General features: G+C 38.8%; 1 protein-coding gene across 1 annotated transcript in view; it reads right to left on the minus strand.

Annotated features, from left to right (window-relative positions):
• Window positions 1-211: 211 nt before the first annotated feature.
• Window positions 212-27,076, minus strand: part of GYS2 (glycogen synthase 2) — a 60,747-nt gene continuing 33,882 nt past the window's right edge. The window contains exons 6-16 of the mRNA XM_001502186.6: window positions 24,164-24,281; window positions 23,841-23,961; window positions 21,058-21,164; window positions 20,066-20,125; window positions 19,061-19,139; window positions 17,970-18,083; window positions 9,009-9,135; window positions 5,101-5,196; window positions 4,020-4,183; window positions 2,592-2,672; window positions 212-624 (exon numbers count right to left, since the gene is read on the minus strand). Of these exons, the coding sequence (XP_001502236.2) occupies window positions 403-624; window positions 2,592-2,672; window positions 4,020-4,183; window positions 5,101-5,196; window positions 9,009-9,135; window positions 17,970-18,083; window positions 19,061-19,139; window positions 20,066-20,125; window positions 21,058-21,164; window positions 23,841-23,961; window positions 24,164-24,281 (1,289 nt within the window). The 3' untranslated portion in view covers window positions 212-402. The remainder of the gene's footprint in view (window positions 625-2,591; window positions 2,673-4,019; window positions 4,184-5,100; window positions 5,197-9,008; window positions 9,136-17,969; window positions 18,084-19,060; window positions 19,140-20,065; window positions 20,126-21,057; window positions 21,165-23,840; window positions 23,962-24,163; window positions 24,282-27,076) is intronic.

The following is a 27,076-nucleotide window of genomic DNA, read 5'->3' on the forward strand; positions in this document are numbered from 1 at the left end:
ACTGAGGAACTAGGGGAACCTACAACTAGGATATACAACGATGTCCTGGGGGGCTTTGGGGAGAGAAAAGAAAAAGAGGAAGAGTGGCAACAGATGTTAGCTCTGGGCCAATCTTCCTCACAAAAAAAACAAACAAAAACCAAAAAACTTCCAGTCTTCCTCCCTCAATTAACACTCTTTCCCATGCCTAATTTTACTGGGGAAAAAGAAGTTGGGGACAATAACATGAATTTTATTGTAAGTTACAAAATTGCCCATCACTTAATCTCCTCCACTTTTTCGGCAGAAAATAAATTCCGTTGTAATACTTAGAAGAAAATGAAATTGGGGGCATTTTCATTTCTTTAAATATTCATTCTTACTGTGTTCTTACTACGTTAGCCCTGTCGGGAGGCGTGGGCTTCAGTTCTTGTATTCGCCGTGCAGCTTCTTCTTCCTGTGGTGAACATGACTTAGAGCAAACGGTGACTTGATGTTTAAGCGATCCCTCTCCGCCTCCTCTTCCTCATCGTATCGCTCATCCTCATCTTCATCCTCCACATCACTGCTCTGAGGACTGGAGACCTGAGACCCCGAAGGGGAAGGTGGTACTGAGGAAGGCCTGGGATATTTAAATCCTTCTGTCTGTCAAAGAGAAAAATAAGACAGACATTATAATGACTTCTGGATTTTCAACAATGTAAACACTATGCATGTGCATTTAATGAAAAACATAGTTGGATGTATTTTTTGGTCAGTTTAGGGGCTATTAACTTTGATTCTGCTACCACCAAGGTCAAGAAAGATTCATGACGTAAACAGCTACCCTTTATTAAGCACTGAAATATGCCAGGTGCTATACATATGTTACCTTATTTAATCATTGTAACAACTCTGATAAATTTGTTCTTCCCATTTACAAAAGGAAATTGAAAGTTAGAGAGGACAAATGACTTGCCCAAGGTCACACAGCAGGTAAGTGGTAGAGCAAAGCTTTGTACCAGGGCGGTGATGACTCCAAAGCCTTTAATCTCAACTGCCATATTACACTGCTGACATTGTCAGACTCTATGTCATCCTTCAGATCTGCTCGATGAAATTGCATGACATGGGCAGCCTGGACGTACATGTGTGGACAGCCACCATTAGAAAGAATCCTGGAAGCCAGGCCACTTAGCTGACCCTGAAATTCCACCAGTCACTTTTATTTCAGTTAATGAGCAAGTATCACTAGGTTTTAATCAAATTGCCCTTCTACCTAAGCTTCACTGAGATAACTTATTTGCTAAGCATACTAAGCACCAACTATGAGTTAGGCACCATAATGCCACTGAGGAAACAAAGATGAAGACCATGATCCCTCCCATCTAGAAGTGCACAGGCTGGAACGGGGAGACAAATGTATAAAATTGTTACAGCACTTGTCACTGCGTATTTCAACTATTTTTATGTCATACGTGAACAGTCATTTCCAGGCTCAGATACTTTACTTTTCTGTATTGAAAGCAATAGAGAAAAAGAGCGCAGTCCTGCACTTATGACCTGGCTCAGAGTAGATACTCAATGCTCTTCAGTTGAGTAAGGAGATAAATGGATGAATATAGCTGAATTATCATCAGGTGCAGGTTTGCCTCCAAATATTAAGCAACTAACTCTGTTAGAAGTGTGAACATGGGAGTTGGAATTTGTAGACAGGGATTTACGAAACCCTTACATCTTCTCTATGGGCAAACTTTACCTTGGGTTAACTTTCTAGATCTGTTCTGGACACCTGATATAGGTGGAATGTCAGTTGTGCTATTAGGCAAAATTGTTTATGATAAAAATGACTCCTGATTGAGAAATTACATCTGAACTCAGAGGATCTATAAATACTTGATGAGGATCCATAGCTTTTGGGATTCCGTGAATTTGATGCCTCTTATAATTGGGCACATTCCTGTGGAGACATGGAGCTTGTCTGTGAATATTTACATGATATTGGCTCCTGTGGGGCATGGAACTACTAAGCTAAGATGGAGCTCATACGCAATGGTATGGGTCTCATGTTTTTGCACCTAAGCTTTCATCTGGTGGGTAGAGGAGCAAAGAAGTTCAGCTCTTGGACCACTACCTAGACTGCTGGAAGGACTGATCCCACTGAAGAGAAATTCCTGGTGCTGCCCTTCTTCAAGCTGTGTTTCCTGTCTTATATCCTTCTAAGTGAATCTGATGACCCTTGCCAAGTCGTCACCCTATATTTAAACACTTCCTTGGATAACAAATTAACTTCTTGTTAAAGCAGACCACTTTAGTTTTGAACAACTCCCAAAAGATTGGACGTCTAATGGAGCATTTTCGAGCACCAAGGCAGAGACAGTTTTAATATGGCGGTGCTTCCCCGGTGACGTGAATTAGCTGACTGTCTGCTTATTCTATACGTAAAGCTGATTCTGAATCGGGCACTATGACTGGGTCTGAGAGTTCCTCTATTCTTTGCGTTGATACCACACTATGAAAAAGCATAATAGTTTGTGTACTTAGCTACTTCCAAATTAAAAGGTATTGTTAGGACTTGCCGCAAATAAGAAGTTTAGCTTTCAAAACAAATAAACAATACATAAAGTATTTACCGTTGGTGGTGATGTAGGTTCCATATGGAATTTATCTGGAAAAGCTTTGCTTAATGTCAGGTACCTGGCATGCTGGTAATACTATATGATAAAGATCAATTCAAAGGTTAAAAAAAAGATTTATATACCTCAATAACCAAGTTATTATATAAAATATTATCCTCCTAGTTATGAAATATATTTTTTAGAAAGGAGCAGATTCTATTCACCTGAAGTTTGGGAATCAGAAAGAAAGAATGACAGTTTATAGTTTTATTATTTTTCAACGACATGGTAGAGAAACACCACAAAATATTGGAGGGAAAATCATACTGGCCTTACTGAAGAATGAATTGAGCACTCCGGTGACTGAAAACACTGTTCATTCTATAGAGAAGCAGTATGGCATGGGGGAAAAAATGGGACCTGAATAATCAGACAAGCTGTATTTAAATCCTGATTCAGACCATAGGTAAGAAACATAACTTCGAAGGGCCTTATCATTCTGCTTTCATTATAAAATGAAGACAGTAAATTCAGTCATCCTGGGTTGTAATGAGCAGGGGCATTAGTGTGGGTAGATACTTAGCAAATGGCAGCATCCATCATTTGTCTGGGATTTTTTTTCTTTTTTTTTTTAACAATTTTTTTTTTTTTTTTTTTGAGGAAGATTAGCCCTGAGCTAACTACTGCCAATCCTCCTCTTTTTGCTGAGGAAGCCTGGCCCTGAGCTAACATCCATGCCCATCTTCCTCTACTTTATACATGGGACGCCTACCACAGCATGGCGTACCAAGCGGTGCCACGTCCGCACCCGGGATCGGAACCAGCGAACCCCGGCCTGCTGAGAAGCGGAACGTGCGCACTTAACCACTGCGCCACCGGGCCAGCCCCGAGGGATGTTTAACCATATCTAAGCAGATACATTATGTGAAGGCAAAGTCAATTGATCTTTTATTAAATCATCCAGTGCTAAGATATATGAACATCTGCGTATTTATAAACTTTTTGCACAACTGAAAGAAGGTATTTCCTCTACTCGTAATTTTGAAAACAATAATATTCGCACTTCCCACTGCAGCTGAGGATTATGATCACATTATCACTTAGAGTGAAATAAAGTAGGGACTTTTCATCTGATGTTTCCCTCATCTTCATGAAACATTTCTGCAGACCTGTAATGCTTCGTTAGACATTGACAATAAAATAGCCAGTAAGATTAGTGCCAGATGCTGATGGACTTGCTGCTATGGGCTCAGCTTAAATGTGAAGAATTGGGTTTAGGATTTTACAAATTCATATTAAGTAAAAAATATATGTGAAAACCTCACTGAGATTCTGACAATTATGATTCTGAGTTGGCTTGACAGATTACGACTAGAATCAAGGCTTTCATAGTCCGGTGGGATTTTTAAAGCGGTCCTCTGTGCGGATCGCAAACTTGCTTACTCTGCCCAAGTATCTCCAATCCAGAAGATCTGAGAGCCTCTCAGTTCGGTTCCTCTGGATAATTCTCTGGCGGCGTGACTGTTTGCAAAATCCATAGAGAAACTTAGTCAGCTGATTGCAGGAGTCATCTGGAGAGCAGAACCGCCTGTCAACGATGTAAATACCTGAAGGGCACAAGAGCCAAGCAGGGGTAAAAGCAGAGCTAAGCTTAGAGCATTTCTTCTCTCGTTACTCAGGCTCTGTCTTAGACCGTATGCATTATGCACGCCCTGACACCCCTGTTGCCTATGCTTTATCTTTTCCCTTCCTAGGCTGTTTCTTCTGTGATCTCCTTCTAATGGTTTATAACCATCACCAACACAGAGCCAAGAAAATGGACCTTGCTAAAAAAAATCTGGCAGTATAGGGACACCCTGGATTAGTGACTCTCCCTTGGGCTGCTGACTGACTAGGATCTCTGGGGTGAGGGCTGCGTCTCAGTGCTGTTGAGGCTCCTCAGTGTTTCCACATGCAGCCACGGCTGAGAGCCACAGCTCCAGCCTGAGGAAAGAACAGCAACAACGCAGCTCTCAAAGACCAAGGAATTGGCAGTGTGTCAGCAGAGAACCCTTCCCGTTTGAACTTTTCTTGCTGCTAGGCAACGTGGACATAGAGATGGTAACATGCAAATTCTCCTGGTGTCTTAAACAATGTAAGTGAATTTTGCTAACTTGGCATGGACCTTTTAAATAATTATGCCAACCAATATACGACGTCCTCTAAGCCCACAGTTATTGTAATATCACTTTTAAGTAGCAGAGGGCCAAACCAGTTCAGAAAAAAAAAAAGAAGATAAAAGGGCGAAGTTTGTCCAGGTTTAGCACTCCTTTTGCAGTTTGTCTTTTGGGCAATGTATTTAATATTAATAGTATTCTCATCTCTTCTATAGAATGCATAATTAAACCTATTTTCAATTAAACAAAAGTATAAACATGAGTTTAACCATCAAGCTAGCTTTAGAGCTAGCCTCTGAAAAGACCCTGTGTTTTGTCTGGTTAGAGGTTACTTCTCCCGGGATTGGGTTAATGATGAAAAACCTCACCGTATGCAGTCGGATCAGCCACGTGCTCCTGCATGAAACAGCCAAAGCCAGAAAGGTTGGTTGTCACACTGGGGATGCCCATCACGGTGCATTCAGCTGCCAGGGGAAATAGACAAAGACTTGGCTTCAGTCCAGCTCCTGTATCCTCTTATGCATGCAGCGGAGAAAAAAAGTCCCAGTCCACCTAGTAATAGCCATGTGTGCTTTGCACCAGGCACGGTACTAAGCTCTTTACATGTATTAACTCAGTTAATCTTCCCAACAACCCTGTGAAGTGAGGCTATCATTATCCTCATCTTATGGATGAAGAAATTGAGGCACAGAGAAGTTAAGTGCTTGCCCGGCTTCACAAAGCCAGGGGACACAGTAGGGCTGGGATTTGAAGCCAGGCGTCCCGCTCCAGAACTCTTGCATGGAACTGCTACTCTATCCTGCCTCTCTCATTCCAGCTGGTTTTGGGTTTTGTTCCATTCTAAGCTGGTCTCTCTAAGAATCTGGCATGTTTATGGGGTATGCAAATATGTTTTGGACATGACATGCACCCATCACAAGTACCTCCCTTGGCACTAATCCCTTCCACTTTCATAGGTACTCAGCAAACCCTGAATCTGTTTTAGTTTCTCACCTTGTAGTCAAAACCTGTTTTTCAAAAAATATCAGATATGTCTTAAGAAACTTACCCACTCTCAAGGATGTCTGCTTTTTTTTTTTTTTTTTTTCTTGAGGAAGATTAGCCCTGAGCTAACATCCTCTTCCTTTTGCTGAGGAGGACTGGCCCTGAGCTAAAAATCCATGCCCATCTTCCTCTACTTTATATGTGGGATGCCTGCTACAGCATGGCTTAACAAGCAATGTGTAGGTCCACACCCGGGATCTGAACCGGTGAACCCTGGGCTGTTGAAGCAGAACATGCAAACTTAACTGCTGTGCCACCAGGCCGGCCCTAAGGATGTCTGCATTTTTAACAAGGAATTTATATTTGATTATATTGAATTATTCTCAGTTGGCTAGCAGGGATGGGTGGGAAAAAAGAGATTACCCCGTTACCCATGAAGTAATAGGATTTAAACAGTGGCCTTTCTCCTGATCTGCAAATATTTCCTCTTGATTGGGCTCTAGAGAGGAGTGGTTTCCTAATTTTTGAGGGGGTGCTAGAGGAGAGGAAGGTGGGGTGGAGATTATTGACCCGTTTAAGAATCTGATGAAAACTCTGGAACTCCTCAGAAAAATTTTCATACATATATGTGTGTATATCTTTATATACACTCACATATTTTGCCTATAATTCTACGGAACTTCACAGATCCTTATTTTTTTAAATACTCATTAACACACATGTAGTAAAATGCCAGGTACCCAGGTAAGCTGAATATATGTTAACTGAATAAATTTAATGAAATAACAGCTTACGTTCATTGAGTTTTCTCAAAACAAAAAACACAGATTTTAACGAATAATTTCTGGAGTTAGAGTTAGTATCACAAAAAATGATTATTTTTTAAATTAGGGAGTTACCTAATATGCTAAGGCCAAACTTACACCACCCGTGATTTCTTTATTTCTGTAACTATAGGTTAGTTAGTTTTCGGGTTAGGTAAGGAGTGGCCAACTTCCTTCGGTTAATTTAAAACAGAATGACTCATTCACTGTGGAGTATTTCTCAAACTGCTTTTTCCGTCTATTTATCTTTTGTAACAGCTTTGCTGGCCTTTATCATAAAACATGAGATATACATCCTCTTTCATTTCAGGTTAAGTTTAACTTTGTCCTATAAGATGACATTTTGTGGGAAAGTCTGCTATGAGTTATATAATGTTCTCTTTATTCAACATAAATGACTTCCCACACTTCCTCCATCACTCAGGCATTGGTTTTGTGCTTCTCTGTGCTTGATACTTCCAATAGTACATTACGATACTTACTAGAAATAAGAGGAACAAGAGTCAATAACAACATGTTGTTAATAACATCAGTGGAATGTGTGTTTTATGTATCTCAAAAGATAGAGACTGTATTATAAACAATGTAAGATAATTATCTTGGGATTTCATAAGTAAGAAGACACCACCTTCACAAAAGTAGAACTGATGCTAATAACAATTGTTAGAACGACAAGAGATATAGCTGGAGTTAGAGCAATTACTTTCCTATGTCATGTTTCAAGAAGGGATAATCCTTTATCTATTTTTCCTGAGAAGTTTTAATGTTTTTATAGCTGCTGGCAAATTATTCATGGTGCACCTAGAACAATAAAATAGGACCTTATGTCAAAAGATGCAGAGCCCTCATGTTGCTCCTATTGAAAAATTAAAGGATCCTATTTATTTAGAATTTTAAATTCTTTATTTAAATTCTGGAATCAGAATGCAAAGATTTGAAAAATTCTTCCTCTTTGTAATCCTGCCTCTGATCTCCCTAACCTTGACTGCTGCTGCCCCTTATTTGGGCAATGATGACACTGAGATGCAGAAGGCAAAACATTAATTATAAATAAAAATGTTTTCTGAATCTTTTATTTTAAAATTATAAGTGGAATTATATCTAAGCCAGGAGGAAAATCTCTGATTACCGATAAGAGGTGGAAAAGTCATTATTATATTCTTTGTATTGCATGTATATAAAAGTACTTGTTTCCTTTTTAATTAAGCACTTCAGTACAAATACAAATTGATCATTCTTGATGCTAATGGCAGCGATGCTAGTTGGGACCAGAAAAGAAAAATAGACCGGGGATCTGAGAATCCACCATTTGTTAAAAAAGAGGGTTTGGGGGGAAAGAGGGTCTGAATGTAACAATGTCGTTGGGCATAATACCTACCACTGAACTGGTATTTTATCTTAAAAACTACCTCTTTTTGAGAGACAAGAGTGTGAAGAAGACTTACATCTTTTTATCCTATTTGTTTATTTTTTTAAATGCAATATAATCCATTCTCCTTAAAGAGCTCACAATATTTTTTTTAAAGATTGGCACCTGAGCTAACAACTGTTGCCAATCTTCTTTTTTTTTTCTTTCTGCTTTTTCTCCCCAAATCCCCTCAGTACATAGTTGTATATTTTTTTAGTTGCAGGTCCTTCTAGCTGTGGCACATTGGACACCGCCTCAGTGTGGCCTGATGAGCAGTGCCATGTCCGAGCGCAGGATCCGAATCAGCGAAACCCTGGGCCACAGAAGCAGAGCGCTCGAACTTAACCACTCGGCCACAGAGCCGGCCTATTTGTTTCTTTAAGCATGTGAATGTGTGAGTTTTGCTGGACAATTGCTTCCCATATTAACCAATTTCTGCTTCACATTAATAGATGGGACTGGTGGAGATAATGAAATAATATATAATCTTTGCATATTATAAAACATTCTTTTTTAGGGGGATGCAAGGAGGCAATAACTCAGATACCCACTAACATATGCCCGACCACACGCTGGTACACCTACATAATCTCTGTCTTTGTTCTTAAGTCAGGATCTACAAAGCATAAAATTGACCCCTGAGACAGATCCAACCAAAATCACTTTTTTTATTCCATCTATGGATTTATTTATTTATTTATTTATTTTGAGGAAGATTAGCCCTGAGCTAACTGCTGCCAATCCTCCTCTTTTTGTTGAGGAAGACTGGCCCTGAGCTAACATCCGTGCCCATCTTCCTCTGCTTTATGCTTGGGACGCCTGCCACAGCATGGCTTTTGCCAAGCGGTGCCATGTCCGCACCCAGGATCCGCTGAGAAGTGGAACGTGCGAACTTAACCGCTGCACCACCCAGCCGGCCCCCAACCAAAATTACTTTTAAAACAAACTGCAAAACCAAAACCTTAGGAGAAATTACATATCAACTTGAATATTATAAACATACACATGAAATAAAATATTAATACAACTCAAAACATTCCACCATCTATACACCCCATACCTGGAGTATAACCCCACGGTTCATAGTAAGACGGAAATACTCCAAGATGACAACCTCGGACAAACTCTTCATAATCCATGGGTAATAATGGGCTTGTGGAGGATAGGAACTCTGGGTGCAAAATCACCTAAAAAAGGAAAATTCTAATGAGAAAAAAAAGAGAGAAAGGGGAAATTAAAGCAGAAAATCTCCTACAATTTGGTTATTTCAATACTATAGAATCCTTGTGTTCTAGACTCAAGGCGAAAAAAAGGGAGAAAGAGAGAGTTAAGAAAAAGTCTGGGGGCTTTTTCCTCCTTTCTCCATTCTGGGTAAGAATCTACTCTGCCGACTAACTTTCGCTCAGGTTCCAAGGCTGAGATTGGAGGGCAGCCAATGAGTGTGCCCATTTTTGTTCTCATGCTAAACTACATCCCCCAAACCAGGCTTTATCACAAATAAAAGTTTTATTTGGTTCTCTAATTGCTTGCCCCTGTCGTATTTCTCAACTCGTTCCCACCTTGAACAGGAAAGAGAGAAACTATTTAATAGACTGCCCTCATGGGCCCCAAGCATGAACTAGTCAAGTGAAATAGAGCCAAGGGACAGGGAAGATGTTCTAGGAATCTCATCTAGATTAGATCAGACTAGACGCCCTCACCCAAGCCACCGGTCTCTCTTCCCTGGAGGCAATCACTTCCTACCCTTTCTTCCTGCTTCTATTCCACTAAGGTCTCTACTCAACACAACAACCAGAGTGAACCTTTAAAAAGGTCAGCCACTCCCCTGCTCAGAATCCTTCAGTGGCTTCCCGTTCCACTCACAGCAAAAGCCAAAGTGTTTACCAAGGCCTCTAAGCAGTGGTGTGCTGGTAAATGTTCAAGAACCGAAAAACCAAAGTAAAAGTATACATTTGTACGTAAGTTTACTGATTTTACTGATATAAAGGATGCGTAGCATACAAGTTCCAAAAAAATAAAAAATGTACACTGAAAAACATGTACACAAAGGTTTATATCAGCTTTATTCATAATTGCTAAAACTTGGAAGCAACCGAATGTCCTTTAGGAGGTGAATGGGTGGATAAACTGTGATACATCCAGACAATGGGATGTTATTCAGTGCTAAAAAGAAATGAGCTATCAAGCCATTAAAGACATGGAGGAAAATTAAATGTATATTACCAAGTGAAAGAAGCCATCTGAAAAGATCACATAGCATATGATTCCAACTATAGGACATTCTGAAAAGGCAAAACTATGGAGACAATAAAAAGATCAGGGCTTGGTGGGGTAGGCTTGAATAGGCAGAGCACAGAGGATTTTTAGGGCAGTGAAACTATTCTGTATGATACTATGATGGTGAATACATGTCATATATTTAACAAAACCCATAGAACGTACCACACCAACAGTGAACTCCATGTGAACTACGGATCTCTGGTGATGATAATGTGTCAGTGTAGGTTCATTGATTGCAAGAAATATACCACTGTGGTGCAGGACCCAGATAGCAGGGGAGGCTATGTGTGGGGGGGGGGCAGGGGGGGCAGGGGGTATCTGGGAACTCTCCGTACATTTTGCTCAGTTTTGCTGTGAACCTAATACTTCTCCAAAAAATAGTCTATTAAAAATATACATAGTCTTTCTTATTGTAAGTTCTATATAGTCAAATGCTCCAAAATGCTTTTGCTGATTTTTGCTAAAATCTGGTATTCGTAACCAACTTATGGTTTCGATTGATGACAATGTAATTTGGACACAAATGTTGAATGATTCCTTTGCTAATGAGTAAAAGAAAGTAAAACAGAGAGATATATGTGTCAGAACTTCATAGGTTCTTCTGTGACATGAGAGACCTCTTCTCTGAGTTGGATATTAGCTTTGGAATAATGAAAAAATATTTCCTCATATTTTTGTGCCACTCACAATTTTGTGTAATGACTATGCCCACAATAATTTTAAGTTTAATCTGCATTGCTAATATTTCTCCATCATTTTCCTAAGTCTAGACAATCAATACATACTTAACCAAGCCATGATGTGTGGAGTTCACCTATTTTCACTGTACAAATGAAATCACCATGGCCAATTTCAAGCTACCAATGTGATGTCACTCAGCTGGAGACGGCAAGAGCAGCAGCGCGTCATCAGAGAGTATTTCCACCACGTGGGCATGACTGCCATAAATAACCTCAAGAGCATAGGTAAAGTAAGAGCACAGGTAATCAGGATGAGATGAGTTTTGAACCTTTCATTTGATATAATTGATTTATTTTTAGCTTTATATAACTTAATTTTAAACAATGGCTGCGTTTAAAACTGACTCACAAAATTTCTGAAATTTGACAACCGGCTCTCCTGCACTGGTGTGAGCCAGTTCTAGGACTGCACTGCCTGTATCGCTCTGCGAAGGCAGAGACAAGAGAGAGCGTGGCTGTCATTGGAAAGTTGTGAATAGGACAGCTGCTTCACGGCCCACCCGGATGAATGAATTTTCCTATTTCTCCTATTTACTAAAGTTCTTCCTGAACTATTATTAGGTTATCTGTCAGCCTTCTCCCATAGCTACGTAGTTATTAAAAATAAAATCTGATTTTAAAATACTGGGATTTTATATATATATAAAATGTAAATATACATTGTTACATTACATTATATATAAATATAAAATATATTATATTATATATAATATCTATATTAGAGCCTTATAAAAGAGAGAGAGATCCTAGCCCCTCCCACCAAGTGAGGACATAGTGAGAAGTCACCATCTATGAACCAGGAAGAGGCTCCTCACCTGAGCTCAGCCAAGCTGGCAACTTGATCTTGGACTTCCCAGCCTACAGAACTGAGAATAATAAATGTCTGTTGTTTCGAAGGCACCCGGTCTGTGGTCTTTTGCTGCAGCAGCCGTAGCAGACTCAGACACTCTCCCTGCATTTGCTAGCCTCCCTCTGCCGCCCCTCCCTCACACGCGCAGACACCCGCCTCACTCCGCCCTGGCTCTGACCCCCAGCTGTGAGGATCCTCCTCACCCTGCCTGGGCTCCCAGCCCTCTCACTGGACGTCGCAGCACGCTCACTCCCCCTTCCAGTGTAGACACCTACCTTGTGTTGCCCCACCTAATGGCTTTAGACCTGAATTGTTCAGGAAGGAACGGGAAAGAGAAAGGGAGCGGAAGAGAAAAGGAAAAAGAAACTATTTCTCAAGCAAACACACTACACTTTTTATTTTTTATTCATGGAATAAGTATATATTCTTCCAAAGAGATTACTTTGGGAAAAAACCCTAATTTGGATATATGATAATAATAACAGTAGTTGAATAATACTTTAAATGATATATGTACTTTTCATATCTATTACCTCATTTAATCCTTGAGATTACCCATTGTGAGATGGGTAGAATAGACATTTTCATTGTCCAAATTTTAGAAATAAGGAAACTAAGACTTTACAGGCGTTAGTTACATCTCAGTAGATCCATAAAAAGGAAATATGTTAAATTTAAAAAATAAAATGGTAAAATGCCCGAAAACAGTACCTAAAAATGACGCTTTATTCAATCACAAGAACCACAAACTGGCAAATTAAAAATGGATACAATATTTTCCTCCACAAAATGTGATTTGAGAGAAGAGACATGGATACTGACTGTGTCTGGGCCACCAGCAAATTGACAGCCCATTATACTCTCTTGGCAAATAGCAACAAAGGGGGATTTGAAAGGCATTGTGCCTACTTTGGCATTTCCAAGCTTAGGAAAATTTGCACTCTCCAAAGCCCATTTCGGAACAGGAAAACATCGTGGCTCATTCGTTTTGTTCTCAGCCAAACAGAATGACAGCACAACTAAAATAAGAAAACAGCTGCTCTGGACCCTAAAACAGCCAATTGCAGAAACCCAGGGCAGAGGAAAGGATATTAGAGATCAGCCCAAGGTTAGAGGATTAAATGAGATCCTGTGTACAAAAGCCCCCAGCAGAGCACTTGGCACACAGCGTGCCCCGAATCAGCAGGGAAAAAACAAACAACAAAAACCCTCTGACTGTATTTATCCTAGGAGGGCAGTAAGGTCCCAGGAAGTTAATGTTCACAGGGCGACAGCACAGGGTTGAGACCTGAAGTCTGCAGTCTAGACTTTTCTCACTGCTCCCCGCTATCAAGGCAGGATCAATGATAAGTTCAAATTCAAAATAATCTGCAACATTTCCTCAATCGAATGGTCATTTTCTTAGAAAAAATTTGTCAATTCAGTCTGAGAGTTAAGAACCATTCTATAGTATTCCATAAATCCGCAGGTGTGCAAATAGGTTCTTATCTTAGCACGGGCCCTGAGTTAGTTTCAAGCTTTTAAAGGATACTATTAACAAACAAAATACCTAATTCTGATTTGGCCAACTTTATCTCAGTGCTTTCTTTTATTTCTTTTGTGTATGAGTGTGTGTGTTTGCTTTCTGATCATAACCAACGAATATGTCAAAATATTCATGAGTTTGCATAAACATAATTTGTATGAAACAAACTTCCTTCTCCATTCACTCTACATAAACCATGTGCTTTTGTATCTCTGTGCCTTGTCATCTATTTGTTCTGCCTGGTGAGCCCTCCCTCCTGTCATTTGCATAGTGAACTCCTGCTCATTGATCAAGATCTAGCTAACACATCCTCTCTTTGATAAAGAGTTTATTAAGCCCTGCAGAAAAAGATAAATCCTCTATCTACTACTCTTACCAAACTCTGTTCACATTCTCTTCTAAAAAATATTGAGTACCCATTATATACTGGACAAAGTACTAATAAAAGCTAATATTTATTCTGCAATTTCTATGTGCCAGGGACCATGCTAAAAGCAGCATCTATTATTGATTTCATCCTTGCAACAATTCCCTGAGCGCGGGGCTATATTACCACCATTTTACAAATGAGAAGACCAAGGTACAGGTAGATTAAGTAAAGTTAAAAATTGATTGTGTGGCATAGATGTAAAGTGAGATAGCATAATTTTCGTCTTTAAGGACTTGGGATACTGCGTTTTCTATGGATGTGGCAGCCCTGAATTTGCCTCTCAGATTTCCTTCAAGAGATCCTGGCCCAGGGATCTTGACTGACAGCCCCGCCTGCCTCCCCTCTGGATCCACCACAGCATCTGTAGCCTATAGAACTGGCCGAGATGGGTACCAGTGCCAACCCATTCCTGCCCAGTGGGTGATTCTTTTAATGAGCAAACTTCGCTTGGAGAATTCCTATCCCTATTAATACAGCTCCCCATTAAACCGTTGCATTCAATTGCTCATAGAATAAGGCAGCCATCTGCCTGCCAATCTGAAACTGTTTTGCTAGGTGGAAGATACATGTGAAGGTAAAATATGAAGAAAAGATTGTTAACTAAAGGAAAATATTGCATGTAGTAACACTAATATATTAATGGGTGTCTTTTGTATTAAGAAAGGAAGCATTATAAAAGAATTCTGAATTTGTGTTAGCTGTAGATTGACTATATTGTTGAAAATTATTTTTGTTTAGTTTTTATGGGCACACGTGCACGCATGCATGCGTGTGTGTGTGCATGTGTGTACGTGTGTGTGTGTGTTTTCTTCCATTAAATGACAAGCCATGTTGAGTGGTCCTGGACCACTGCTTTTCCCCTTTATGAGTCACTAGATAGTGTGGCTATGTATGCATACTTTTATATATGTGCTAATTTTTATTAATTCTAGTTTTTCATTAAATACAGTTGGCTTTCTGTAAAAAAAAAAATAGGCTGACATTTTTAGAACTGGGCTGCATCTGCAGCTCCTCCTTCCTTCTTTTTTTTTTTTTTTTTTTTTAAAGATTTTATTTTTTCCTTTTTCTCCCCAAAGCCCCCCGGTACATAGTTGTGTATTCTTCGTTGTGGGTTCCTCTAGTTGTGGCATGTGGGATGCTGCCTCAGTGTGGTCTGACGAGCAGTGCCATGTCCGCACCCAGGATTCGAACCGACGAAACACTGGGCCGCCTGCAGCAGAGCACGCGAACTTAACCACTCGGCCACGGGGCCAGCCCCTCCTCCTTCCTTCTTGCTTTCTCTTTACAGTGTCTGACTGCACCTCTCCGCTTACTCTTGCTTTCAATCTTTCTATCCTTCACAGACATTTCTGCCAATCAGTGCTTTTATATTTAATTTTGTCTTGGAGATCTTCTTCTCAGAGGACAAAAACTGAGCAAATGTATATGAGATATGATTGCTGCCTCAAAGAACTCACAGTATCTGTGGAAAAATGGATACACAAATTTTTAAAATATATATATATATAATTCAATGTGATAATTCCTATAATTGCTGTAGATATAAAGTGTCTTGGGAATGCAGATAAAGAACCAAATTCTGTCTGGAGTAGATGAACGCGTATTAAGGAAAAGTGCAAAGAAGAGATAACTTTTAGGTTGGATCCCAAAGGAATTGTTAGAACGGCTGAGCTAAGGGTATTTCAGAAAGATAGACTTACATGAGCAGAGACGCAGAGGTATGAAAGTGTTTAACGTATTTAGGAAATAAGGTCCTTGTCCATTCCTGGGGCATTGCTTCACTGTTACCACACTTTTGAAAAAAAAATGTAGATCAGCAAAGCATACTTTGTTTTAAGCTTCCAATTTCAAGGGACCTTCCAGCCTCAATCTTCCTATGAGCAAGGGAAGCATGAACCATAGTCAGCCTCATGACCTATCCCTTCTTTTCACCCCCTATCCCCCCTTCCATATGTATTTATTGTACATAACGTGTGCCAGCCACAGATAGATCATCAGAGAAAGAACCACAGATTTAGATACAGGTGTGACATAAAAGGTCCTGAGACAAACAGAAATCTACAGGGAAATGAGAGGTTTTCTTGCCCCCATTATTTCCTTTCCAAAAAACAAAACATTGAGAAGGTGCAGTCTAAGGTAAACTACGTGAGAATGAGGCCAAGTTGGTGTTGATACCCTCTGCAGTGAGGTAAGTGTCTGCGGATCCAATCCTGCTGAAAAATGTAAAGAATGGGGCATCCTTGGCAGAGACATTCCTGCATTTCCAGTGAAAAATTTTCCTCCTATTATAGGAGGTGTGCTAGGTGTTGAAATTTTGTTAATGCAGAAAGACAAATGAGAAAATAAAAATCACCCATAATTCTATGGTATAGGGCAACATACACATATATGTGTGTATCTGTGTGTGTATGTAGAATATGCTTGAAATGAAAGGGTTAACACAGTACGGAAAACTTTATATGCAGCTTGTATCACTTAATGCTGTATTATGAGCTCTTCCTGCTATCATGAAAATTTCTCCTGCCTTGATTTCTGAGATATTTTTCTTTTCTAATTCTCGGCTCTTTCTTTCTTTCTCTGACTTTTCATCTCTTAATCCCCTCCTAAATCTTACAGTTTCCCTAGGTCAACACTTTTCCCCACTTATTTACCCTGGTCTTCCAGCATGGCGGGGTGCCATTCCCTGGCCTCCACTACTGCACACACCAATGGCTCCCTTCACGATTGCCCTTGCAAACCCCAGACCCACATTTTCTAAGGACCTATTCAACATCTCCACTTGACTGTCTCACATGTAAGTCAAACTCAACTATCAAAAACGGAACTCAATTTGTGACATGACCCTCAAACCTACTTCTGTTAAAGCCTTTCTTTAGTTTTTAGAAAGCATTGTTAAATACTGAAGCCAGGATATTATCCCTGCTTCCTCCCTCTTTCTCATTCCCAAGGTCCGTTGGGCATTATGTAAGATCTTTTCCACATGCAACCATCTCTCCCGTCCTTCTGTCCTCTCCAGCACTTCTGGATTGGCCTTTGTAAGAGGCCCTTGTCATCTCTCAACAGTCCAGGTGTCTCCCTCCACTACATCGATTCATGCCTATATCAAGGAGTGAATGCAAGACGAGGAATGAATTTGAGAATAGGCTATTTTTTTCCAAGTAATTTTGCAGAGAAGAGTAGGGTAGACAGAAACATTTAAAAACATCAAGAAGAGACAGAGTTAAGGCAAAGTTTGTTTTTTATTGTGGAGAAGTTTAAAGAGTATTTATAGACACCATAGGAAGGAGCTAGTAAACCTACAATATAAGAGAGGGTAGATAGGGCCAGTTTCCTAAGAATGTGGGAGGGCATGAGATCCCAGAACAACCCTTAGAACCTGAAGGAAAACAAGGAAGAACAGGTCAAAATCTGTCTTTAAGACCACAACGGAGGGACACTGAAGGAGTTTACAACTCACTGAATTCATCTGCTAAAGGTGAAAGAAAAGGGAAAGTGGGACCTCTGAAAAGATTGGTAAAAGCTTATGACAACCTGATCTGGAATACCGGTGAATGGAATTGAGTAGAGATAAACAATTCTCTGTTCGGATGCTCACCACTGTCCCCCACACCTAGCCCCCAGCCTAGAACAATATAGACCCTCAATAAACACTGTGGAGATTAAGTTCCACAGTGGTAGAAACCAGTCCTTTTCCATGCAGCTAACGCCACACCTAGTCATTGTAGAAACTCAAGAGTCAAAAGAACTAGTTGGTCTATAGACAATTACTTAAAAACGTCATTAGCCACGTTCTCTGAAACTGGAAGCTTCTCATATTATTCCCTTAAACTGAACTTTATCAGGAAGAAACAAAGACCATTCACGTTAATCTCAGAGATTCATTAATTAAAGTAATTCTTAGAATATATTTGTAACATTAGAATTAGGTAATTTCCTTATGCTTACTGACAGTATTGTACAATGACAATAAATGCTAGAATTATGACTCAAAGCCATAAATATTCTTCAGTTTTCAAGAATGATTTCAAAATAGTCATTATTCTTTAACTAGCCAAGACTGAACACAGAATTAATTTTTTTAGAAATATCGTTTAAAATATTTCTGATAGATGTTAAAACAAAAGAGGCTTCTAATAAATTCTCAAAAAATATATTCTCTATCACTGTGAAGTGTCCTACATCAACAATAGTTCTACCTTGACTCTGTCTGTGCGGCTGTTGAAAAGCCCAAGCCGTCTAATGGTGCTGAGGATGGGATCACTGGAGTCATCAATCATGTTGTGAGTGGTCACTGGAGGCAAAGACTGTCGCTGAAGTAACAGGAAAGAAAATGTCAATTGTGGAAAGAATTAATAAGTGTGACTAATTTCAACAATAGGTCATTGGCAACATGTCATCCAATCTGACGCTTTTAGTCTTCTGAGACGATACTAATGATGATGACTAAGTTTTGTGTATGTTTCAGAGGAGGATAATGGGTTGAAGAACTTCCTGTGGATACCGTGAACACACAACATTTTTGTTTTTCACCTGCGGCCACTGTATGAAAGGCCTAGATTTCTTGACTGCTTCTGGTACTTATCTGGAAAGGGTGTCCTGAAATCTCCTGGATCCTCCTAGCAGGGCTGTCTTCTCATGCCTGATGCCTCACTGTTATGACAAGATTTCGGTGTGTGTGTAACACAATACTAATCTTTCCTTTTTTGCAGTAATTTCACTTGACTGAGAAATAGTCACCTTTTCTCTATTGTGACTCAGAATTCAATGCTTTTTGAAAACTTTAGGAGGTTTTTTGTTGTCATTGCAATATACACAGTTTTCAATTGTCTATATCGTTTCTGAATGAATTTTTTGTTGTTTTTTATTTTTGCTGAGGAAGATTCATCCTTAGCTAACATCTGCTACCAATTTTCCTCTTTTTTGTATTTGAGCCGCCACCACAGCATGGCCACTGACAGACGAGTGGTGTAGGTCCATGCCTGGGAACCCAACCTGGGCCACAAAGCGGAGTGCACCAAACTTAACCACTAGGCCACCAGGGCTGGCCCCTGAATGAATTTTTTAACTGGATACAGGGAAAAGTTCCACAAGATTTTAAAAAGGAGCCCTGGAAATCACTCATGAGAGAGAACGTACAAAGTCGTCATTTAGGTGAATACTTAAGAATGACTTTTCTAACTCTCAGGTCCAAAAATTTCCCAAATCAGTCCATTCCAATAAATTAAGATATTGGCCTAAATTGATTTTAACAATTATGGAAAGTGATGGGTACTTTTTTCTTTATTACCTGGGTTGAAAAGATGGCTCTTTTCATAATTGTTAGATCATCTCGATCCAAAATATTGTTCATGTCAGGAATTTCTCCTCTGTGGGGAAAACAATGTTAATAATAAAAGTAAAAACAGCTGGCACTAGTTCAGTGCTTCCTAAGTGTGAGATGCCCTTCTAAGCACTTGAAAAACAAATGTAAAGCAAACACAGTTTCCTGATGAAGCTCACAGACGAATTCCTCAAGTGTGAGGAAGTTTGATAAATGACCACTTTGGATAGTAAAGAAGAAGATTGACATCCATTTTTAAAGCATTAATGTTGCCCATCAGGAGGACACTTCCCTTATATTTTACCTACTCCTGAGTCCTATGTTCTAAAGTGGCCACAACTCGTCCACCTATAAGTGGATATGTCTGCTGGTAAAAAGAAATGATGCACGTCTGCCACCATGGGTCAGGAGACGACATCGCTTTCACCTCATACCATAACAAAATCCATATATTTCTTACATATTTCATTATTTTGTAACATATTTTCATTTGATTTTATTTACACATTTATATAAATAATTTATTTATTTCGATTTAAATAAATTTGTTTAATAAATAATGTCTATTATTTATTAAACAAACATGTTAATTAGCATCGATTAATATATTAATTAATAAATGTACATTAATTTAATATATAAGTAAATATATATTTAATATATAGTCAGTATATATTTTGACTTAAAATCTCATGACATCTCCCTCAGCTTCAGACTGACATATTAATCCCTAATGAGATTTCCATTGAATTGGAATCTATCTGCATATATAAATAAGTTCTGATTTGTACAACCTGCTTACAAGTATTTGTCAGATGAGGGATAAAACCAAACCTGCTCACATGATGCAATACATCTTCAAAGGCTATTAATTTATTTATATTTGGATCAGCATAAATAGAGTGTCTAAACTGTTAACTTTGAATAGTGAAGCTTTAAATATTTCCGGTGTTCAGTGTTCCAAGCACCTACTTTAATAAGGCATCATAGAGTTTCTGTCCAAACTTTTCCTTCATGGAATGTGCAATGTCCCTGGACAAATAGAAAGATTTATAACTTAAACAGTGTCACAACTTTACGTCTTTCTTTGCCATGACAATGCTGCTGTTGTCAGCGCCTTCTTCGAAATTACCGATCTCATTTGTATAACCTCTTCTGTTACTTCCCGTTTGCCAATTTAGCTTAAAGCCTCCAGAGCTGAGGCTGCAGAACACCCTGAGCAGCCCAGAGAGGGTGACGTTCCTCTGCTTGACGATAATCAGGGGAGGGTAGGGAGGGCGAGCGGATGGAGGTATAGATGTAACAAGATTGGGAATTCATTGATAATTGTTGAATCTGGGCTATGGGTATGTAGGGGATCATTATGCGAATCTCTTTACTTTGGCCTATGTTTTTCAATTTCCACAATAAAAATTAAAAAAAAATTCAACCCATCTTTAAAGATTTCTACAAAAGATTTATCCTTCCATGGTAGCTCATTTCAAAGTTTTTATAGTTACCAGTTTTTTGTTTTGTTTTGTTTTGTTTTTTGGTGAGGAAGATTGGCTCTGAGTTAACATCTGTTGCCAATCTTCCTCTTTTTCTTTTTTTTTCCTCCCCAAAGCCCCAGTACATAGTTGTACATCCTAGCAGTAAGTCCTTCTAGTTCTATGTGGGATGACGCCACAGCATGGCTTGATGAGCAGTGTGTAGGTCTGTACTCAGGAGCCCAACCAGCGAACCCCAGGCAGCTGAAGCAGAGCACATGAACTTAATCACTCAGCCTTGGGGCTGGCCCCCATAGTTATCAGTTTTCTAGGCATTATATAATGTGACATGATAGCACAATGAGAAGAGAACCTCCTAGTATTTGTGCGATAATAATCTTAAGAAAAAACAGTTCAAGGAGATATATCAGGAATTATGCACGTAAAAAAATCCCTTTACGCTTACTGCTCGAAAACATTTACAAGCCGTGAGATTACCATAGCTGTTTGCGCACTGCCTGGCCCTTCAGGGTTTCCACATTGAAATTGTTTGTCTTGGCAGGCATGATGAAAAACACCACCACCGTGACGTCACTTTTATGCATCTGTTGAGAGAGTAGAAAACACAACATGGTCAACTACTAAAGATAAAAAAAACTTGTGACAGCTGGACCTTAAATTTTGAAAAAATAGTGTTTTAAAATAGATTTCAATGAAAAGAATACTTATTTATGATTCACAGAGAAATTATACCCACCTTCCTGAGGCTTTTTCAGAAATTTTAATATCAATCTAGCTTTCAATCTATATTTGTCAATTAACAATTTGAAAATTCAGACATAAAATATTTTCATGGTGTTGATCATCTAAAACATATAACAATTGCTATTGATATCACTACACTTTTTGGTGGGTAAAAAAGTAACATAAATGTGACCTAATATTACAAAACTAAAATTAGTTTTTTAAAATTTCAGACTGGAAAGTTAATGGGGGTTTAGTTTTGGTTTATTCTCCTTTTTTTCTAGCTTATTCACACTGACTTGCACAAGTAGATTGTTTACACTTTTTTGTTAAATGTCTTGAGTCTCATGATGTAGCATTTTGGCTTCTAGCTTAAAGTAAAGGAACACCGTATGCTTTTCACCTTTGATGTGGCAGGGATCGTGCTGGGTGCTTTAAATGCATAATTTAACCCAATCCTTGTAATAACTGTGCACAATAGATGTTACTTTTCTCATTTTACTAATGTTCAAAGAGAACCACAAGAGAGGTCCAACATAAGAGTCTGAGCTCCTACAATAGGCTATTGGCAAAGCTGGGATTCAAACTGATGTTTTTTTGCTTTTTGGTGAGGAAGATTGGCCCCAAGCTAACATCTGTGCTAATCTTCCTCTTTTTGCTCAAGGAAGATTGTCACTGAGCTAACATCTGTGCCCATCTTCCTCTATTTTGTAAGTGGGATGCCACCACAGTATGGCTTGATGAGCAGTATGTAAGACCGCACCCAGGATCCGAACCCATGAATCCTGGGCCACCAAAGCAGTGCATGCAAACTTAACCACTACACCACGAGGCTGGCCCCTCAAACTCATGTTTTTTGACTCTAAAACCCATGTTTTGTTTTCCTCTTCCTACAAATATCATTGGTCTAGCATCTCTCAGAAGGAAATGAAATATCAAAGAGTTGTGGAAATGAAAGCATAGACTCACTTAAAACTGTGAACAAATGAATGTGCATGTATTCTGGAAATGACTATCTCCTGAGTGTGGGGCACTTTGCCTTCTAGTCTGTGGCCTCTGCATTCTAGGGCCTGACATTCTATTAGAAACATCTTCAGAAGCCACAGAACAGGAAGCTCACTCCAGGAGAAGCCAACATGCTATTAAAGAATAAAGGTGCTGTATGGAATGAGGAGGCCTTCCTTTAACTTCAGGTGTTTTTAATTATCTTTGACGTTTAGAATAATAGCAACTGGCTTTTTATTTACATCTAAAAATAAAATGAATATTTAATAAATGTATGGATAAGTTAACAATGTCCCTAAACATGATACGTTTGATATAGTTGTGAGTCCATCTATAAAGCTTGTTCAATAAGTACATACTAGGAAATATTATGAACTAAGATTATTATCTCCCTGGTCTTTAGTCCTATTTCACAAACTTGGGTTTTAATTAATACATCACGTCCTTGTTAACGTGATTTTCGTAAATCTTTCAGCATATCTGGTGCAATGTCTGCTCTAAAGCAAGGATAAATCTAGTGTCCAAGAAAGAAAAACCTAGCTGGAGAGTAGTACAGAGCTTAGGAAAGTTTAGGTTGCCTCGGCCTCTCAATAAGATTGAAATTTTACACTGGTTTCTCTGAGTATTTAATTGTTATTTATTCTGTATTTTTATGTGATCAGATTAAAATATAAACCAATAGCTTTTATGGATAGCTATGACATGGTACCATTTTCTATAGCTGCTTCTATTGGCACAGGTATGATTGTTGGATTAATTGGAAACCTATTTTAAGTCTTACTTTCCTGAGTGAAAAGTCATTCCAAATTGTTGGGAGTGGGGTCCTCCCTTCTCCTCCTTCATGTTTCCATGTGGTGGGACATCTCCTAGTTTCACAGTGTGAGAGACTCTCAGTCTTGAGGAGGAGGTGTGACTGCTGAGCTGGGGGAGGAACAGAGTTTGTGCATGTCTGCCTTATTCTACAGAGAGCAATTGTGTGGCTCTCAGCCACGTGGTACAGGTTCCTCTGAAGGCCTGCTTCCTTCCTTTGGGGGTGGATGGTGATGGCCAGAGCTGCCCAAGATTGATGGCTAAGTCCAATACCAAAGTTTAGTATTAGGAAGCCTATTGGTGTCATATACCAAAGTCACATCTTCTATTATGGTCTTTATCAGTTTTTAACACGGTGAAATTTTGTTCTCCATTTTCCTGATTTCTCTATATTTATCTTTCAGTTGGTTACAAACTTGCGGGGGGTGCGGGGGCCAGGGATGCTATCATGTCATCTTAAAACATAGCACACATCATTTGGTAAGCTTGTTGCTCTCTTAAAAATATACCTGACCACATAGACAAATACACAAGCAAACAATGTGGCAATCCCAATACGTAAATGAAAGGCTGAAGCCATTTTTAGAATAAGGTTGTCATTTTAAGTCTTTGGAAATCATATAGTCTCTTAAAAACTATTTAAGAAGTCAGAAAGTTCTTTACTTCCCATAGAAGAAAGTCCTCCTGTAAAAGCATGTTATCACATCCTAGAGCTTTCTTACCCTGAGCAGGAAATTTAGCCTGGATAAAGATTCTAGGAGGATGTCAGCTCCTTTGTTTGAATACTCATACCTCCCAGCAATGAAAAGGAACAAAGTCTTTTCAAGATCAAAGTCCAGATGACTAAAACAAAACAAAACAGTTTCAAATGAAATAAGCAACAGCAACAAAATGTTCACATGAATTTTGTTAAAGTACAAAGGAGGCTGGGAAAGATAAACACTGTAACAACCCTCTCTTCTCTATCGCATAGATCCCTGAAACCACATGCTAAAGGTTTTTTTTGTTTGTTTGTTTGTTTGTTTTTAAATAAAGAAAAGCATACCCATAGAAATGACCTCGAACAAAATCTTGGATCCTGGCCTTGTACATGGCGTGCAGATTTTGAAACTCATGTACTGCTGAAAATTTTTTAACATTCAAGCCATTTGGAGTGATTACATCTGGAAAAGCAAGATAAAATCATTGTGAAAATTCTTTTTTAAGAGAGGCTATCATGGTAGAAAAACTGTTTTTAGATCTATATAATTGTCTATTAACATTTCTAGTTTCTGACTATCATAGAATTTAAAATTCATAAAACTTCGCAATAAATTATGAAATAGGAAATCAGCTGTACCTGACCAAAATAACATTGAGTGGTTGGTACAATGGAGCAGTCTAATTAATAGCAAAAATAATGATTATTATAGTTTTCATTTATTGATTGCTTACTGTGTACCAGGCACTGCTATAAGCACCTTACAATGTAACTTATTTAATCCTTGCAATGGCACAGGTTCTCTTATCTGCATTTTCAGAGGTTGCCACTGAGGCACAGAGTTGTTAAGCAATCTGTCCAAGAAAACAGTGTAAGTAGGAGCGGAACCCACGCAGGTGGCCTCCACATGTTGTGTTCTGAACCATGTCGTGCACTAAACTATTCTTGTCATCCTATTTGACCAAGCACGTGGGCACTGTTCTGTCCACTTGGAAAATTGGAAAGGAAGCCCTTTATTTCTAATACACAACCAATTCTTTCTGCCCGGACACTTTGTTGCCCAGGCAGGAATACATTTTTCGTTTTCCAGAATACTGGTCTGTGACAAGAAAGATAGACTATTCAGAGTACAAGATGAGAACTACCTACTGAGTTGAATACGCGGGTTATTGCATTTAGCAGTGGTAAAACCAAAGGTAATGAAAAAAGAAGCTGTGTCAAAAAAATTAGCACATGGCAATGGAGACTTCGGCAATGGAGATTTGAGCTGGAACTATAAAGGACATGATCATTTTGAAGAATATTTTACAGTGAATAGGCTACACTCTTGAAATGGTTCCACAAGATCAACCCAGGCTTCCTGGTCATTTCTTATGACCAAAAAATTGCTGATTTTTATGAGTTTTTACTAAGTAATCAGGCATTTGCCATACTCCTTCACACACCTTGCCACTGGATTCCTTTTAAGTCGCCAAAGTTTCCAGCGAAAGCCTTCATGTGAATGATTCCCAGAAGAACTGTATAGTGTGATCAGGACAGTATGACAGTCCCCTCACAGTGTATTTATCTCTCTAGAACACTTATATGGGGCTCATTTTGTGCCAGACTCTACTGTATTTGACAAATATTAATTTAATTTCATAAAACCAACTGAAGCAAGCTCTTGTCGCTGTCCCCATTTCACGAATGAAGAAACTGGCCTGCAGAGAGGTGATTTGCCCAAGGGCAAGTCACTACGAAGTAGCAGAGGTGGGATTTAACAGCAAAGCAGCCTCGCTCTTGGGTCTACACCCTTATCCACTGTATCAGGCAGCTACGTTATCCAAAATGCTAGAGAGGGCAAGAATGTATATGGATACCACTTTATTATGACTTGAATCCCACTGGAATTTTCTCACTGTTTCACAAACAATGAAAAATAAAAAATGTGTCTTGAAATTAATTGTTGCAGTTTATTAGCCTAAAGAGTCAGGTCAATGAGGTCTTCTAATGTCCATGTTTATAATGCCGAATAATCTCACACATACAGGCGTGCAGGCAGTGTGTCCACCACTCCAGCAAAAAGAAAGAGAGAGACAGAAAAAGACTTTATTTGTAACATTTGCCTACTTCCCTGGTGTAAGTACTCCCACCATGACTGATTTCAGGCTACTAATGTGAATACAGAGCTGGAAAGAGATACACAGTAACACCATTATATCACTGCATATTATTTCCACCATGTGAATGCAATAGATATAAATAACCTGAGTATAGATCATAGTAAAATAATTAGGAAGCGATGTCATCTGAGTATTTATTAATCTTGTTTTTAGTATAAAATTTAATTATAAATTTATATAATTTGATTTTTAATAATGTCTGTGTTTAGTAACTGGCTCAAAAATTTCCTGAAATCTCACAATTGGCTCTTGTCAGCCAGTATGAGCTGCTTCCAACACATCACTGCCTATGTGGCTTAAGACGTAAGGTTTAAAAAATGTTTTTATGCCTCATTGATAAATATAGGATCATATGGATACACATACATAGTGCCATAGTTAAAATTGTAGCTTTGTCTCTAGAGTAAAAATATTTATATAGAATCTAGTCATTACAAATAGTGTTTAAAAAGGTCTTTTCAATGTTCACTGTATTAGTAAGGATATCTTCAGTTCCACTCTACAGTTGGTGTTGGTCTGAATTTTATTCTCTTAGTTACATAAGTATGATTAATTAGTTCACATAGGTAATATACTCACAGTATTTAAATTTCAAAAATTCAAAATATGTACCCTGAAAAGTCTCCCTTCCACTTCTGTCTCCCAAGTTTTTTCCTCTCCCTGGAAGCAACATTGATTACTAATTTCTTGCTGTTGTTCCCAAGTAGAAGACAATGTCAGTGTCATCCATTTGTCTGAGGTTAGGCAATGCCAACACAGAGCAAAAAAGTTGACTAAAAGATGGGGGTTAGAGTTCACATTAAGGCATTAACATGGACTCAAAGTCAATGATTGCAAAACTATTAATAACCATATTAAATGGCAAACAAAATTGAAAAAAGCAATATTTGACATTTAAGGCATAGATATGTGTGGGTGTCTACAACTCTTAAGAATCGATAGGAAAAAAGATAGACATTCTGATAGAAAAGAAACATGCATAGCTACGTAATAGAAGATCAAATACAAATGCCAAAAAAAAAAAAGGTGAAGAATGTTAAAACTCAGTATTCAAAGACAAATGAATATGCCATACCATTTTTTACATATCCAATTG

This window comes from Equus caballus, chromosome 6, assembly GCF_041296265.1.
Source record: "Equus caballus isolate H_3958 breed thoroughbred chromosome 6, TB-T2T, whole genome shotgun sequence".
Classification (NCBI taxonomy): Eukaryota; Metazoa; Chordata; class Mammalia; order Perissodactyla; family Equidae; genus Equus; species Equus caballus.